We start from the raw sequence: 16,941 nt of genomic DNA, 5'->3' as shown, positions 1-16,941 counted from the left end.
CTTCCAGATAATATTTGGTTTTATATTGTTTTTCAGGGTCATAATGGACCGAATATCCACAGAATATGACCCAGTCCTGAAACAGATAGACCCTGAAATGCTGAATGGTTTTTCAAGCTCTTCCCAAACTATAGACTTTTCTTCTAATTTCTCTCGGACCAATGCTTCCAGTAAACATTGTGAAAATAGACTGTCCCTTTCTGAAATATTAAGCAATATCAGATCATGTCGACTACAGTGTTTCCAGCCAAGGCTATTAAATGTACAGGACAGTGATAGTGAAGAATGTACCTCAAGAAAACCAGGGCAGACTGTGAACAATAAAAGGGTTTCTGCAGCATCTGTAGCTTTATTGAACACCAGCAAGAATGGCATATCAGGTAAGCTGTCACTTTATTGGAGGTATATCCTGCTGGTTTTTTCTCCTTAAATTTCATCATTTACTCAATAAACTTACATGGTAAATTTTGAAGGTTTATTTTCATAATCCCACTGAGAACCACAATTTTATCTTAATCTACCACATTTCTTTCCAGCCTAAGAAACAACCTAATTATTGTGGTTGACATTTTAACTAAAATGTCCTGATACCTATAAAACTATTGAGGTATATTCTGAGTGTGTGGGCCTGCTATGGTGAATATGGAAGCAGAATGCATGGGGATCCCTATGGGCAAAGTAATTATAAGCTGCAACCATACCATCATTGCACAATGCTGTCTGCTTTGGTTGAAGAAAATGTTTAAGTGTCCTTAAAAATAGGCATTGCTCCTCAAGAGTACCACTGAAAGCTTTTTTGGTGTAAAATTATGTTTAAAGAGGCTTTGTATGAAAAGTTACTATTTTTATCTGGTAACTTACCTTTTTAATTGAGATTGGAAAGTTTTTTTTTTATTTAAGAGACATTGTGCTCAGAATATTTTAATATTTTTATATTCTGAGAATTTAGAATTTATTTTTATGACATGTACATTGTAAATAATGTATAATATCTAGAGAATCAAAAGTATAATTTTGATTTGTTTTCCTCTGTGGGTAGCTTCTCTTTATGGGAGTATATATAATTTATAAACAGCCTTATAACAAATGCATTGCAAATGATTCATGGTATCCAGAAACCACATAGATGTGATTTGACTTACTCTTTCTTTCTCTTATAGGTATAGATTTCTAAACTATTTCCTAGATGGTGTGTTTTAGTACACAAAATTATGTTAAACTTATTTAAAGTGATTTTAAATCATTTTAGCTTGAAATTTGGTCTCAATAATGTTCAGTCTTTTAGTTACTAAACTGCTTATTTTCAAACTGACCTAGACATATTTATGTGTTTAAAGGTTGTAATGGGAAATTGAATTTGTTTGAATCATTGAAAGTTGGGATATCATTTCTCCAAATTAATTGGTTAATATTCTCCTAAATGAATTTAGGTAGGGAAAATGGCATCCCATTATATAAAGTTCATAAGTCTCTGAAGTTTAATGAGCTTTTGAAGCTGAAATGGATAAATACCTAATGTGATTTTGAGGTGGCAAGATTGTCAGAAATCTAAAGGTAATAAGTAAGAAGTTGATGAATATAGGTCAGATCTTTTTTTCAGCCAACTCCAAGACATTGTTCAAATTACTGAACTGAACAGGAATTCCTATCCCAAAAATAGCTTCAAATAATTTTTGCCAAAAAGAGAGTTAAAAAGCCTGTCAGTATAGGCATTTGTAATTAGATTTGACATAGAATGAGTTTCTACTTTACCAATGTATATACCAAACCAAAAAAATGATTTTAACATATTCCTTCACAACTTGAACGTACTTGCAGCTTTTCTTCTATGCAGTTCAATCCACTTTAGATCTGTCTGGCTTAACTCTTTTCCAGAAAATATATATTTGTTGCATGTTTTTGTATCATCAATACTCAAATGCATTGATCCAGAATAAAACTTAATGTAACTTAAATAATTTCATAATCAGCTCTAGAATTTTCTGACACTATCATACATTAGCATAAAAAAGCATTTAAATATTATAATAATAATAAAATACACACTTCTCAGGGGACTTAAAGTTAACTGCCACACATCCAAAATGGAAACCACTCCCACGCACCACGACATTTTGAATTTAACTTAAAAAAATCAATCTGCAATGAATATTATAGAAATGAATATATTACAATTTGGGTGTTCTTGAATATTTTCAGCTGAAAATTCTCACAAAAAATGATTTGAAAGTTGGTCAGGGCTGCCACTTAGGGAAAACAGTGTTTTTTTTAATAGACGCGCGTGAAGTTTGGGGAAGGCCCACCGCTTGCGTCTACAGATGCTTATGGCGTACAGTGTTAAATCACAAGTGTTAAAAAGTTATAACATCATAGATAATAAGATTTTTTTTATTTTTGCCTTTCCCCTACCATTGGAAAAAAATGGTCTGTGTTATTTTTTCCTGTCTTATGTTTTTTTTAGTATTCTCAACATAGTACCATTTATTTCTTCTCTTGAAAAATGTCAAGGCTTAAGCAACAGCTAAGCTACAGTAGAATCAATGTTTTTTAATCAAACTCTTCAAATATATAATTATTTGTTATTAAAAAATTTTGTTTGAAGTTTTCCTTCTCTGCTAAGTGTGATCCTCTAGTCATAAAAGTCATAAAGTTTTTTGTTTGTTTTTAACAAATTTCTTGCGTTTCAAAATTGTAGGCATAGATATATAAATGTATAATGAAACAGGTTTTTAAACAGCATTTTTATAAATAACCAAAAAGCTATGGCAATTTTAAGTATTCATTTGTACCAGTTATATTCATTATATAATTTTCTCAGTTCCGGTTAGATAATTTTAAGCAGGTACACTTCAATAAGTATTGATAGAAATTCCTTCATCTGCCTAAAGCAAAGGATGTAGGGTGTTTTTAGAAAGCTGTATTTTTATATTTGCTGGATACATACAAAAGGATTGAATCCTCCTATATGTGGTTTCTTTTAGTCTATGTGTCTTTAACACTGTTGCCTTCTGCTTATTCTAAGTTGCCTTGGTCTTGAGAGCATGTGTGTTTAAGAGTACCAAGACTGACACAGGACCATATTTGTACCTGGCAGAGTATCACTGAGCTAGACAAATTATAAGTACTGAATTTTCTGTTTCACAGCAGGCAAATCCAGCAAATAAAAGATTTAATCCGAAAAAGAAATATGATACACTTGGAAGTAATATTTATTTGTGTCACAGGTCCTTAGTTCTTAAAAAACAACTTGAGGTCTAGTGGCAAAGAATTTTCTTTCTTTTATGTTGTTTATAACCCACTTAATGTTTTTTAAGTCATAATCCCTGAGTCATAAATACTCTAATTCTTATTTTTGTATCATACATAAAGGACTTAAAGGAATACAAATTGAAATGTGTGTCTAACCGGTTTGGCTCAGTGGATGGAGCGTCGGCCTGCGGACTCACGGGTCCCAGGTTCGATTTCCAGTCAGGGGCGTGTGCCTTGGTTGTGGGCACATCCACAGTGGGGGGTGTGCGGGAGGCAGCTGATCGATGTTTCTCTCTCATCGATGTTTCTAACTCTCTATCCCTCTCCCTTCTTCTCTGTAAAAAATCAATAAAATATATTTTTTTAAAAAAAGTTTACAGGCAAATACTGCATTCTTTATATAAAAAGATGATAAAGCCCTGACCGGTTTGGCTCAATGGATAGAGCGTCGGCCTGCAGACTGAAGGGTCCCAGGTTCGATTCTGGTCAAGGGCATGTATCTTGGTTGCAGGCACATCCCCAATAGGGGGCGTGCAGGAGGCAGTTGATCGATGTTTCTCTCTCATCGATGTTTCTGACTCTCCCTCTTCCTTCCTCTCTGTGAAAAATCAATAAAATATATTTTTAAAAAATAAAAAGATGATAAAGTTTCTAGTCATTTGAAAGTGTAGCATTAAACTGTTCTTTTGATATGCTGTTCTTAAATCCAGGCCTCAAGAAAATATATTTCATATCTAAAAGTAGCTTTGCTTGTTTATATTTGAAGGGCCCGATTAATTTACATTTAATCTTGGTTTTGACTAATGCATGGTTGCAAATTAACTTTCCTTATTTGTCTTAGTGTATTGAGTAGTAGATACCAGCAGCCTTTTGACCATCTTCAAATATCTTAATATTACCAATTTGTAAAATCATTAACATTTTGGATAGTTTTACAATAAATTCCTGATTTTTATTTTTTTCAGTTTCTCTTCCTTTCTTAAATTGCCATAAAATGTTGGCAAGCATAAAAGTTTTAGGATAGCCCAGCCAGTGTTGCTCAGTGTTTGATCATTGTCCTATGGACCAGGAGGTTACAGTTCAATTCCCAGTCAGGGCACATGCCCAGGTTGCAGGCTCAATCCTCAATATGGCGTGTGCAGAAGACAGCCAGTTAATGATTTTCTCTCATCATTGATGTTTCTATCTTTCTCTCCCTCTCCCTTCCTCTCTGAAATCAATAAAAGTATCCTATATAATAAAAGGCCAATATGCAAATCGACCAAACAGCAGAATGACTGGTCACTATGACATGCACTGACCACCAGGGGGCAGACACTCAACGCAGGAGCTGCCCCCTGGTGGTCAGTGTGTTCCCACAGGGGGAGTGCTGCTGAGCCAGAAGCTAGGTTCATGGCTGTGAACCTCTCCCACTTCTGTGGCAGCACTAAGGATGTCCGACTGCCAGGGAGAGGGCCTAAGCCATCAGTTGGACATCCCCCAAGGGCCCCTGGCTCCCGGACTAAGAGAGGGCACAGGCCAGGCTGAGGGACACCCCCACCACCACCCAATGCACGAATTTTGTGCACCAGGCCTCTAGTATTTACATAAAAGGGAAATTTCTGTAATATGGATATCTACCTATTAGAATGTGTTTACCCAGGGAGATTTGCATAACTTTTACTGAAGGAAAGGGACACTTCCGAAGGTGAGACTTGGAATTGTGAAATACTGCCATCTTCACAAAACATTCAGCTCAGTGGTTACTTTTAAACTAATAGGACTTGGAGGGGTTGGGTAGAGCAGTTTTATGACCGGCATGAATTTCACTTTTAAACTAGCAACTTAATAGCAACTAGAGGAAAGAGCTTGGATTGGTCCTAAGCAACATAAACAGACAAGGTTTCTCTTTTGTACATTCCCATTTCCCTTTGTGCCACTACCACCGACCCAAAGCTCTGGGCCCTTGTCCTGTATCTCATCCCTAAACAGATTTCTTTATGCTGTAACTATGACTTTGTCCTTATTATATTAATGCTTGCCTCTTGGTAACTCAAAGTCATTGTAAGAAATAAATCTCTTGTGGAAGTATTTCAGTAATTTTTGAAAGGAAAAATAATTAGTAGAGAAGGTACTTTCAATCACATTACCATCCTCCACCAACCAGTAAGTCAACCCTGAGAATGATAATTCAGTACTGTGTCTATGCCATTAGACACAATATAATATGCTAAGCCATACATTTCTTACCATTTTGCATTCACCCTAACAAAAGGAAAGCGAGTCAGTTACAAAGGATGTTTTGTTTGTGTCATGGTACTAGTTGCTCTTTTTGTCTAAAGAGTTGCAATAATACTAAACAATGCTCTAGAAAATTCTGAATGAGGAACTTTAGCTTGTTTCAAGCACAAGCACCTTAAAGTAAAGAAAGTGCTAGGTAACAAGAATCAATATAATGTGCTAAGTTTGAAGTGAGAGAGAAACAACAATGAATGTAATTTTTTAAAGCATATTATATTAGATACTCAACCAGTAATGGAACCAGGAATGAGAATCAGTCAGCTTAAGTTTAAAAAATGGGGAAACACTGACCATTAATTTGAATAATTGGATTGCTCTTTGGTTGGGGATACATCTGAGAATACATTGTATCCTGAGTTTTCTAGGAAAAAATATGAGGTTCCTGCGTGAACTAATGGTCTCAACAATACAGAGCAATAAGTAGACATAGCCCCCCAAATGGGCAATTTTATCAGCATTCCTTTTTTGTGTATATAAATAATTATTCATAAAAGCAAGTTGAATACCTATAATTAGAAATACCTTGTTAGCCGTGGACTACCAACCAAAAGTAATTTTTTAATTTAAAAAAGTACACTTTCTTCTTTCTACTAATTTAGTATATACTTTATTCTGAATTAGTAAGATTTTATGACTTAAAATATTTTGGAAACAGAAAAGATACTCATTATCTTCATTTCTCTTTAATTTTAAAATAGCCACGAAAAGTATGTTCTCTGTTTGGTTTATTGTTCACTTAAAGTTAACCACTGACCCAGCTTTTTACCACATTATAACCCTTAGCTCTGGACAAGCATAACACTAGATTTGAGGAGTGGACCCTGTTAACACCAGAATCCAAGTCAATTTTTTTTTTTAATTGATACACTCCTTACACACATAGAACTAAACAGATTTTGGGGGGGTAAAACTTTCCTTCCTGCCTTTGTATCTAATGAACTATTTTTCGTCTTTCCCAAGGTTTTCAAACAGCTGGAAATTCATGAATACTTCATATTTTCATTTGATTTTGAAGATTGTACATTTAGAATTAAAATTATTATTTTCCATTTAAAAATAGAACATTTGCAATGAATTTAACATGTGCAAAGAAAGACATTTGATTTTGTTGGTAATTCAGTAAGATAACTAATGTGTACTTCAAAAATACAGGTAATATTAAAATTTTAGTGAGCATTATCATAGCCCCAGGCTTTTTAATCACCTGAAAATAAAATTGCTATCTGTGTAAGAGCTGTTTTCCCCTCATTGTCTAATACACGTGTTAATGATGATTAGAATTGTGGAAGCCCTGGCCCATGAGGCTCAGTTGGTTAAAGCATCGGTCTGTAAACCAAAAGGTCATGGGTTCAATTCCTGGTCAGGGACCATATCTAGGTTTCAGGTTCAAGGCCCCCACACCCCACACCCCCGTGGCACATAAGGAAGGCATCTGGTTGAAGTAGATAATCTCTCTCTCTCTCCCTCTCCCTCTCTCCCTCTCTCCCTCTCTCCCTCCCTTCCCCCCCCCCCCCCCACCTCTCTCTCTCAAATCAATAAACATACTCAGGTGAGAATTTTTTAAAAAAATTGTTGTGGAATAGTAATGAAGACATATCTAAAGCTTTGTCCATCTCTGATGCCTAACTCCCTTTTCATACAAAATAGATTACACTATGTATAACTTGTTATATATCTGATTAACGATCAGTTTTTTTTTTCAAATATATTTTATTGATTTTTTACAGAGAGGAAGGGAGAGAGATAGAGAGCTAGAAACATCGATGAGAGAGAAACATCGATCAGCTGCCTCCTGCACATCTCCTACTGGGGATGTGCCCGCAACCCAGGTACATGCCCTTGACCGGAATCGAACCTGGGACCTTTCAGTCCGCAGGCTGACGCTCTATCCACTGAGCCAAACCGGTTTCGGCTCAATTTTTTTTTTAAATTTCCCATTTGTGATCCTACTATACAGAATATTTTGGGGACTTCTTAAGGATCTATCTCCTATCTAAACTTCTTTAGGTCATATTAATTAGATCGCACGATTGCATTTAAAGGTTGACACATTTATTAGTTGGTATTTCTTTATAAGTATCTTTTCTTCCCAACTACCCTATAGGACAGTGATGGCGAACCTTTTGAGCTCAGCGTGTCAGCATTTTGAAAAACCCTAATTTAACTCTGGTGCCGTGTCACATATAGAAATTTTTTGATATTTGCAACCATAGTAAAACAAAGACTTACATTTTTGAAATTTATTTTATATATTTAAATGCCATTTAACAAAGAAAAATCAACCAAAAAAATGAGTTCACGTGTCATAGGTTCGCCATCACTGCTATAGGACATCATAGCAGGGAACTTCTTCTTAATTTATTTTTTCCTATAGTCACTCTTAACTCAATACAGCACTCTGCATCACAATAGAAAGTAAATACTTGTTGATTGAGTGAAGTAGTTCGGGGAGAGGAAAGCAATAAAGAAAGATAGAGCAGCCCTGGCTGAGTAGACCAGTTGATTGGAGCAGCGGCGGACCACTGGTGGTCCGTGAGGTCCAAAAGGTTGCTGACCGCTGGATTAGAACATGGTCCCAATATACCAAGGTTGCAGATTAGATCCCGGTAGGGCACATACAAATACAAGAAACAACCAATGAATGCATAAATAAGTGGAGCAAGGAATCTCCCTCCCTCCTCTCTCTCCATTCCCCCTCTCCCTTCTTCCTCCCTCTCTCTCACTCAAAATTAACTTTAAAAAAAGCAAAATTTTACTCTAGTGGTACATATACTCTGATGTGATTTAATATGTCTTGACTATAATAACATAGTAACTACTATGGAAATAGCTTTGTGTCCTAAATCATTTTATCAGTAAGCTACTTAAATATGAAAGTTTGTATACATTTGTTTGAGAAAATGTTTCTTATATTACTTTTACTTAGCTAATCTTTTCAACAAAAGTTTTAGATGCCTTGCCTTTATTTGAAATTACTAACTTTTAACACAGTTGGTTACAGTATAATCAGTTTTGTCTGAGGAAACATTGCATCTTTAATTTTCTGAATACCTCTCCGATTTCTAGTCCATATTTTTATAGATAGGATTTATTTTAGGCAGCTAATCTATTGGCTTGAGCTATGGTTTATGGCAGCAATTTTCAACCAGTGTGCCGCAAGAATTTTTAAAACATGCAATACCTAACTAGTCAGGGCCACTGACCTCTTTTTTCTTAGATTGTCAAATAAAAAAATGACAAGAGCCAACACAACAATAGCCGTGTGGCGTGAATGAATCAAAAGTATACCTATTTTTTTTGTCAGATTAAAAAAAAATAATGTATTTTTTTTGGTGTGCCAAAGACTTTTAGTAACTAGTTTATATGTGCCATGAGATGAAAAAGGTTGAAAATTGCTGGTTAATGGTTATGTAAGATGAACATCATTATCTTCCACTCTGATTTGAAATTTTTTTAAAAAAGGTATTTTCATATTGTCATAGATGAAAACAATCAGAACCTATTACATTATTACAGATGGTCCTGTGTTCTTATTAAGGCTATAACTTAACTTAGTCTTAATATTATTTGCACTAATAAAGTTTTCTCATTGTAGTTAACATAGTGTAGAGAATTAAGAGTGATCACAGCCCTCGCCAGTTTAGCTCAGTGGATAGAGCGTCGGCCTGCAGATTGAAGGGTCCCAGGTTCGAGTCCGGCCAAGGGCACATGCCTGGGTTGCAGGCTTGGTCCAACGTGCAGGAGGCAGCCAATTAATGATTCCCTCTCATCATTGATGTTTCTCTCTCTTCCTCTCCCTTCCTCTTTAAAATCAATAAAAAATATATTTAAAAAAGAGTGATTACAGGTAATGAGTCTGAATAAATGATAGAATTCTCACATCAGAGCTATGTTATATAGTAAAAAATATAGGAACTTTTAGCATAAGCCACTTTTGCTGAAAGATTTGTCATTTTTATTGGATTTTTTGCTGATGATGTATATATATTGTGGTATGTAATTGCTTTTCATCTTAATTGTGGAATAATTTTATGTTTGTTTTATTTGTGTTAAAAGTACTTTTAAATATACTTCTGAAATGAATGTTCTTTATCAGTAACAGGGGGTATCACAGAAGAGCAGTTTCAGACACATCAACAGCAGCTAGTTCAAATGCAAAGGCAGCAGCTTGCTCAGCTTCAGCAGAAACAGCAATCTCAGCATTCCTCGCAACAGACACATCCAAAAGCACAGGTAAGCCTGTCTTTAACCATGCTTATTTCTCTTCCTTTCTCTCATAATTATATAGTCCTATTCACTTGTTGTCAAGTCAGAGGAAATAATCTTGATATTGCCACTCTTGATTTTAAGATCAAACCTCTAAGTGTCTTTTTAGTTAATTTACATAATTTTAACTTTAAGTGACCAGTTCATATTTTATGAGAGGCACATTAGAACCAAATATATTTTTAATTTAGGAAAAAATGTTTTGAAGGGTTGAGAATTTCTAAAAGTAATTGCATACTTTTAGAACCATTATCCCCCAACCCCTACTGTACCCCAAAAAAATATTTTTAAGCACTTTTCTAACCCCTAGTGCCATGTCGTTGTGCCCCAAGCTGAAAGGTATTTACTTCTCTTGAATTGCGCATTAACTTTAAACATATTTTCTTGAATCATATTTTCCTGAAGAAAAAAACGCCACCAGGTGAGGCCCGTAAGCACCATTAAATGAAGATACTATGGATAAGAATAAAAATATGTTATAAAATTATAATTGCCAGAAGAGAAAAGCTTTCAACACCTTGAGATGAGCCCTATAGACTCATTTTGGACTTTTGGCCTCCGGAACTGTATGACAATGAATTTCTGTTGTTTAAGCCACTAAAAACAAAACTAACTGAGAAGTGTATTTCAAATTTGAGCCATCTGAAAAAATAAACCCAGTGTTTTAGGTCTTAAATTTTGTTGCACCATAATTCTAAAAAATAATTCTAAAATAATAATGAGATTACTTCGTTTGTTATATCTCAGGCCAGCATCTGCCCATAGTAGTTAATTCAGCTCTTCCTCAAAAGGTCAGTACACTGACCTTAAGATCCCATGTCCAGCAACATGAAAATCTCAGTGACCCTGACACCCTTTAACACTCCCCTATCATCCTGGTGGATTTGGGACTGGCCCTCATTGTAGGGTTGTTGGCTGTTAGTAATAGCTACCAGTTTTATACAGAATCAAGAGTAAATGCCATTCAGAGGGCCTAAGTGACACTTCTCCAAAGAGGACATACAGATAGATGGCCAAAGGACATATGAAAAAATGCTCAGTTTCACTAATCATCAGAGAGATGCAAATTAAACTCTAATGAGGAATCACCTCACACTGGCCAGAGTGACTACTATCAACAAATCAACAAACAAGTGCTGGTGAGGATGTGGAGAAAAAGGAACCCTAGTACACAGCTGGTGGGAATGCAAACTGGTGCCGCCACTATGGAAAATAGTATGGAGTTTCGTCAAAAAAATAAAAATGGAGCTGCCTTTCAACCCAGTGATCCCACTCCTAGGAATATATACAAGAGTCCTGCAACACCAATCAGAAAGACTATATGCACCCCTATGTTTGTAGCAGCTTTATTTACAATAGCTTAGATCTGAAAACAGCCCAAGTGCCCATCAGTAGATGAATGGATTAAAAAGCAGTGGTACATTTACACAATGGAATACTATACAACTATAAAAAAAAAATCTTCCCTTTGAGATAGCATGGAGGGATCTGGAGAATGGTATGCTAAGCGAAATAAACCAGTCAGAGGAAGACAAGTATCACATGATCTCACTTATCTGTGGAACCTAATGAACAAAATAAATTGACAAATAGCTCCAGAGACATGGAAGCATCCAACAGACTGATGCATCTTAGAGGGAAGGGGCAGTGGGGAAGAGATTAACCAAAGAACTTATATGCGTAGTTCATGGACACAGACAATAGTGCTGTGAAGGCCTGGAGTGGAGGAGGGCAATGGGGGACATCTGTAATACTCTCAACAATAAAGATGAATTTTAAAAAAAAATAATAAGTGCCATTAAACTTGCCTTTTTATTTGCTTTTTCTGAGTCTCTTGGGTAACCAGCCTAAAGTGTTTTCAGCCTACTCCAGGATTAGGCCAAGACACAGGCTTTTACATTGTGACAAAGATGACTGTTAGTCATCCCTGTGATTTTATTTTGCTCATAGTATCAAGATTGTCAAGTATTTTTAAAGGCATTCATTACCACTTACTGGAAAAAATGTATAGAGCGTTAAAGGTTTGGGTTTTTTAATCCCCTAGTTTTTTCTTAGAAATAGTTGCTTCTCAGTTTTTAGTCACTTCTTTGCTTCATATGCCAAAAATAGTCTCTTTTTTTTTTAAATATATTTTATTGATTTTTTACAGAGAGGAAGGGAGAGAGACAGAGAGTTAGAAACATCGATGAGAGAGAAACATCGATCAGCTGCCTCCTGCACATCTCCCACTGGGGATGTGCCGGTGACCCAGGTTCGAACATGCCCTTGACCGGAATCGAACCTGGGACCCCTCAGTCCGCAGGCCGACGCTCTATCCACTGAGCCAAACCGGTTTCGGCTCTTTTTTGTTTTTTCTTTTGTGTGTGTGTGTGTGTTTTTGTTAATCCTCACCAAAGGATGTTTTTCCCATTGCTTTTTTCAGAGGGGAGGGGGAGGTAGGGGGAGAGAAAGAAACATCAATGTGAGCGAGGGACATCGATTGGTTGCCTGACACATGCCTCAGGTGCGGGGAATGAATCGGCAACCCAAGTACGTGCCCTTGACCGGAAATCAAACCCATGACCCTTCGGTGTGTGTCTGACTTTCTAATACCTAGCAACGCAGGCCAAGGCCAGAGCCCTCCGTCTCTTAATCTAAACACTTGTAACTGTTCCGTATGAAAAAGCAAAGCCTCCTCTTGGATTTTGCCCATTTCTTAATATGTTCATGGAATCACATCTAAAAAAAAATTGGGTTTAATTTTGTTCATTTTACAGGGCTCAAGCACCTCTGACTGTATGTCTAAAACACTCGACTCAGCCAGCGCCCACTTTGCTGCATCTGCAGTGGTCAGTGCACCTGTTCCCAGTCGCAGTGAGTCGGCCAAGGAACAGAACACTGGGCACAACAACATCAACGGTGTTGTCCAGCCTTCAGGTAAGCCTGTGGTTTCGTGTGGTGCTTACTACTCAAAGTTGTAACTCAGTGATTTGAAGTATGGTTTTTGTTTTTAAATCCAAGGGGAAGATGTACCAAATGTCTTCTGTGGATAATGAGTGGTGGACCAGCTGGATGTTCTTTAGAATTCAAATAGAGCCTGCTTCCTATTTCTCTTGTACCACACCCACTGGATATCTACTTGTGTGACTGTCCAACCTGCCTGGTTTTACCCATGTCCTGTCAGTTGCCTCACATCTTAGGAAATGCATCAAGCTAATCACTAACCATCACCACTGAATTATCCATGCTTTTTAAAAAGATGAAATTCAATGCAGGATGATCAGTAAGATTGAAATGGTTTACCTCCCCAGTTTTACATACTCATAGGCCTGCTTTTTCTGACTCCTCTTGAAGTGCAGCATTGCTCTGAAACCCTGTCTGCTTCTCACTACCCCAAGTCCTCAAAGACTTGCTGTTCCGAACATCCTTCAACTAGTGCTCAAACTTCAGGATTTTCACTTGCTTTTACATGCATCCACAATCCTGATTGCTTCTCCTTACTGATGTTCTTACATGTATACATTCTAATAGAAATCCAACTATAGTTGTCACCTGCTCTCCGCCTCCATAATGGACCTCTCTGTCCTATTATACAATTTCCAGATATGGAGGCAACAGAATACTTTGCAAAGCCCTTTTATGTAGAAAGAGGGTGTCTTTATCTTTGGGGTTGTAACAGGTGCATATGTTGTCTTTACTAATCAGAAGCTGTCTTTTGATAGGCCATTATGTGGAAAGTTGACATGGTATTTAATTAGAATACAAATGTTTACATATATTTTTATTATTAAAGTCTTTTTAAGAGTTCAATTAATGTCTCATAACATGAATTGAATGATTTTTTTTTTCTCCTTCAGGAACCTCTAAAACATTATACTCCACCAATATGGCTTTATCATCCACCCCAGGGATTTCAGCTGTACAACTTGTAAGGACAGTTGGCCACACCACTACAAACCACTTAATCCCAGCCTTGTGCACAAGCAGTCCTCCAACACTTCCCATGAACAGTTCTTGCCTGACAAATGCAGTGCACCTCAATAACGTCAGTGTTGTTTCTCCAGTCAATGTGCATATCAATACACGGACTTCAGCACCATCGCCAACAGCCTTAAAACTTGCCACAGTTGCTGCCAGTATGGACAGAGTGCCAAAGGTTACTCCTAGCAGTGCCATCAGCAGCATAGCAAGGTGTGTGTGCGCTTGTTTCAGGCATCATTCTAGCTCTTTCTGCTGGCTACTCTGAGGGAGGAAAAGACTTTTTTTTTTTTTTTACTGCTCAAGTAATAGATGTCTGTTGATTGGCTTGCTTTCCAACAGATATTGAATATCTGCTTAGTGTAAAGTGCTGTAACTTATTATTTGTTTGAGGTCACTACTGCAGTGTTTAAATGCCAGCCAAAATTATAAAAACACAGGAGAAAACCACATCAAATTGGGAACCACCAAACCAAAAAAATATATCACAGAGCCTATTTTAGAAACTTCAGTTACTCTTACATGACTTTTTAGTAATTTAAACAGTCTGGAGGATTTGAGTTCTTATTAACTTCCATGTCAGAGCTTTAATTTTCAAGTCACATTTGTGTTTTCTTCAACATTAAACACAAGAGGAAAGTAAATTATTCTATGTATATATTAAAATTGAGGATATTCTGGGATTAACTAAATCTTACCTTCTTTCTGTGAAACTAATACATTAGAACAATAAATCAAAAAAATTGATTTGCATGGGTTAATAACTACACGACCTTGAAGCTGAAAAATTGAAACTACAGTAGAAAGTAATTTAATATTGTGCTCCTAATCAGTGTTTTGGAGCATCATAAGGTCCACCTGTTGTAAAAGCTTGGATTGTCCTATGTTGTATATTGCATAAGTAATTTATCACTCGCTTCTACTGAAATTTATGTTAAATTACTTTTCTTGCCTAAGTAAATAGTTATAATCAAGTAATTAGGAACTAATAGGATTTCTTAGCTGAAGGAAACTTTTTCTCATTCCTGTATAGAAATTATAAAAGTGGGAAATGTTCTTTGGAAGTACATGTTTAGTTTTAGTACATAAAAAGGTATCTGTAAATACTAGAGAGTGTTAATGTTTATTTTACTCTTTGCCTTATTATAGAGAGAACCATGAACCAGAAAGATTGGGTTTAAATGGAATAGCAGAGACAACAGTAGCTATGGAAGTGACATAACCTAAAACATGTGGCTTTGACCTGTGCTGATGGTGTGCAGTCATTCATATTCCAGCTGAATGCAAAAGGCGACACTCTGTGGATCACAGAGGTTAACCATGGACCTAAATGGACTACAGTATATCGGATGTGTAATCCATATATGATGTATATTTTGTAAAATCGGGAAAATCACTACCTTGTAAAATAGTTTATTTGTATCATCAATATTATTTCTGTTACTTGAATAGTAGATATTCATCATCATGCTTTTGCACTTGAATTTGCAACTGAATGGATTTAAAAAAATAATTCTTTAATGGGATCATGAGCATGAAATGGGATCCTACATCACTTGTTTTAACTATTTATTTTGCCATGTTTACATTTTGTATCTTGTAAAAAATAAATCCAACTTTGTGTCTAAAACGTTAAAGATTCATAGCTAGGAAATGAAATTCTTGTAATTTTTTTCTAAAGGAACTGTAAAGTTTTCACTTGGTTCATTTTGTTTCACAATTTGACTAGATGGACTTTTTGGTAAATACTTTAGTGGCATTTCACTGTCAAATATGAAGTTCAAGGCAAAATAGTATTTTCTATTACTGTGCAGGGGAAAGGGATGGATCGATACATGCAAATTTAATGTAGTAACTCACTTTTCCATATATTTTGAATGTATATTTCTATTTATAATACCAGTTTATAAAAAATAATTACACAGAAAAAAGGACTAGGAAAAATTATGCATCTAGCACATTTAAACTGTGCAGATATGAAAATTTTTCAAGGATTACATTTTATCTGAAGACTGCATATTTTAACTGGCTTTAAAACTGTAACACACCACATAAAGGGTATTTTACCAGGTATGTATTGCATTATTATATCATTGCAATAATTATTGGAAGTCTAGATATCGAGCCATCCCAGGTGTTGGGAGGGGGGAGGGTTGTGGCAAGATTGTCTTTTCAATTTTGGAGAGTTTTCCTGTGGCTACAAGGCAAGTAACGGGTTGGAAAAAGTCTGACTGTAAGCGTTGGACACCTTCATAGTGTAGTGTTTTAGTGACTTTTTTTATACGGTTCTTGTAAATTAGATACGTGTAGTGGTGTTTCAGAATGTTTGTTTATGCACTAGTTCAGACAACTTTCCCTGTTACTTGTTCTTGATAAGTGAAAACTGCAGGGAAATAAAAATACATATCAAAACATGGCCATGCTGCATATGTGTTTATTTCACAATGTGCACACAGAGTCAGTACAATTTAAGGGAGACGATAGCACTTAACAGCACTTTCCATTTTCACAGTGCTTTCCAAGCATTAATGAAAAGAGCTACAAGGAGCTCATCTGTGGGCACTATTGGGTTTCAGATAGCCCAATATAAACTACCTTTGATATGAAAGTTCTTGAAATATTTTACAAATGTAAGTAATTTGCAGTATAACATTCATTGAAATCATAAATGAGCCTCATTTTATAAATAGAAGTTTAGAGTAGAATTATATTGCAAGGGCGTTTTGTCAAGTAAGTACTGGGAAATGTAAATATTTTTAATGAATATGATTGAAACCATTTCAAACTTACATAATTTTATACTTTACATTTTTTATATCTGCAGTTCTAAAAGTTGTAAATTGATATGTCAGTTGAATTAATGGGCCAAGATTTCTGCTGAGAGTGGTTTTTATTCAGGTCCTAAATGTGTAAAGCAATTTATGGGCAAAACCATAGAAAAATAAATAAATTTAATTTCTTCATTGGTTGTGACCTGATAGAGGATCCATGCTCGTTTCTGCCATTCTACCTCTGGAGTTCTCATTGCTGATGATATAAAGGAAATCATTTTGTTTGATATGTATCATGACTGTTTTCATTCTGCTTGTAGTTGAATGTATCTCTTCGTTATTAAGAACTTACAATAACGTTAGTGCCAACTTTGGAGAAAGCTTTTTTTTCCATTTTACTAAAGCCAAGCATGAAGTG

The 16,941-nt window shown here is 35.9% G+C and overlaps 1 protein-coding gene across 4 annotated transcripts in view; it reads left to right on the top strand.

The window, feature by feature from the left end:
• EPC2 (enhancer of polycomb homolog 2) overlaps positions 1–16,168 on the top strand; it is a 127,121-nt gene extending 110,953 nt beyond the window's left edge. For 3 of the 4 annotated variants that reach the window (XM_059704532.1, XM_059704530.1, XM_059704533.1), the window contains 5 exons: positions 37–380; positions 9,626–9,762; positions 12,552–12,711; positions 13,632–13,965; positions 14,902–16,168. In XM_059704532.1, the coding sequence (XP_059560515.1) occupies positions 37–380; positions 9,626–9,762; positions 12,552–12,711; positions 13,632–13,965; positions 14,902–14,974 (1,048 nt within the window). In that variant the 3' untranslated portion in view covers positions 14,975–16,168. The remainder of the gene's footprint in view (positions 1–36; positions 381–9,625; positions 9,763–12,551; positions 12,712–13,631; positions 13,966–14,901) is intronic. The other variant, XM_059704531.1, reaches the window with a different exon arrangement.
• The last annotated feature ends 773 nt before the right edge of the window (positions 16,169–16,941 follow it).

This window comes from Myotis daubentonii, chromosome 7, assembly GCF_963259705.1.
Source record: "Myotis daubentonii chromosome 7, mMyoDau2.1, whole genome shotgun sequence".
Classification (NCBI taxonomy): domain Eukaryota; kingdom Metazoa; phylum Chordata; class Mammalia; order Chiroptera; family Vespertilionidae; genus Myotis; species Myotis daubentonii.
This window is presented reverse-complemented; position numbering and strand designations above follow the sequence as displayed.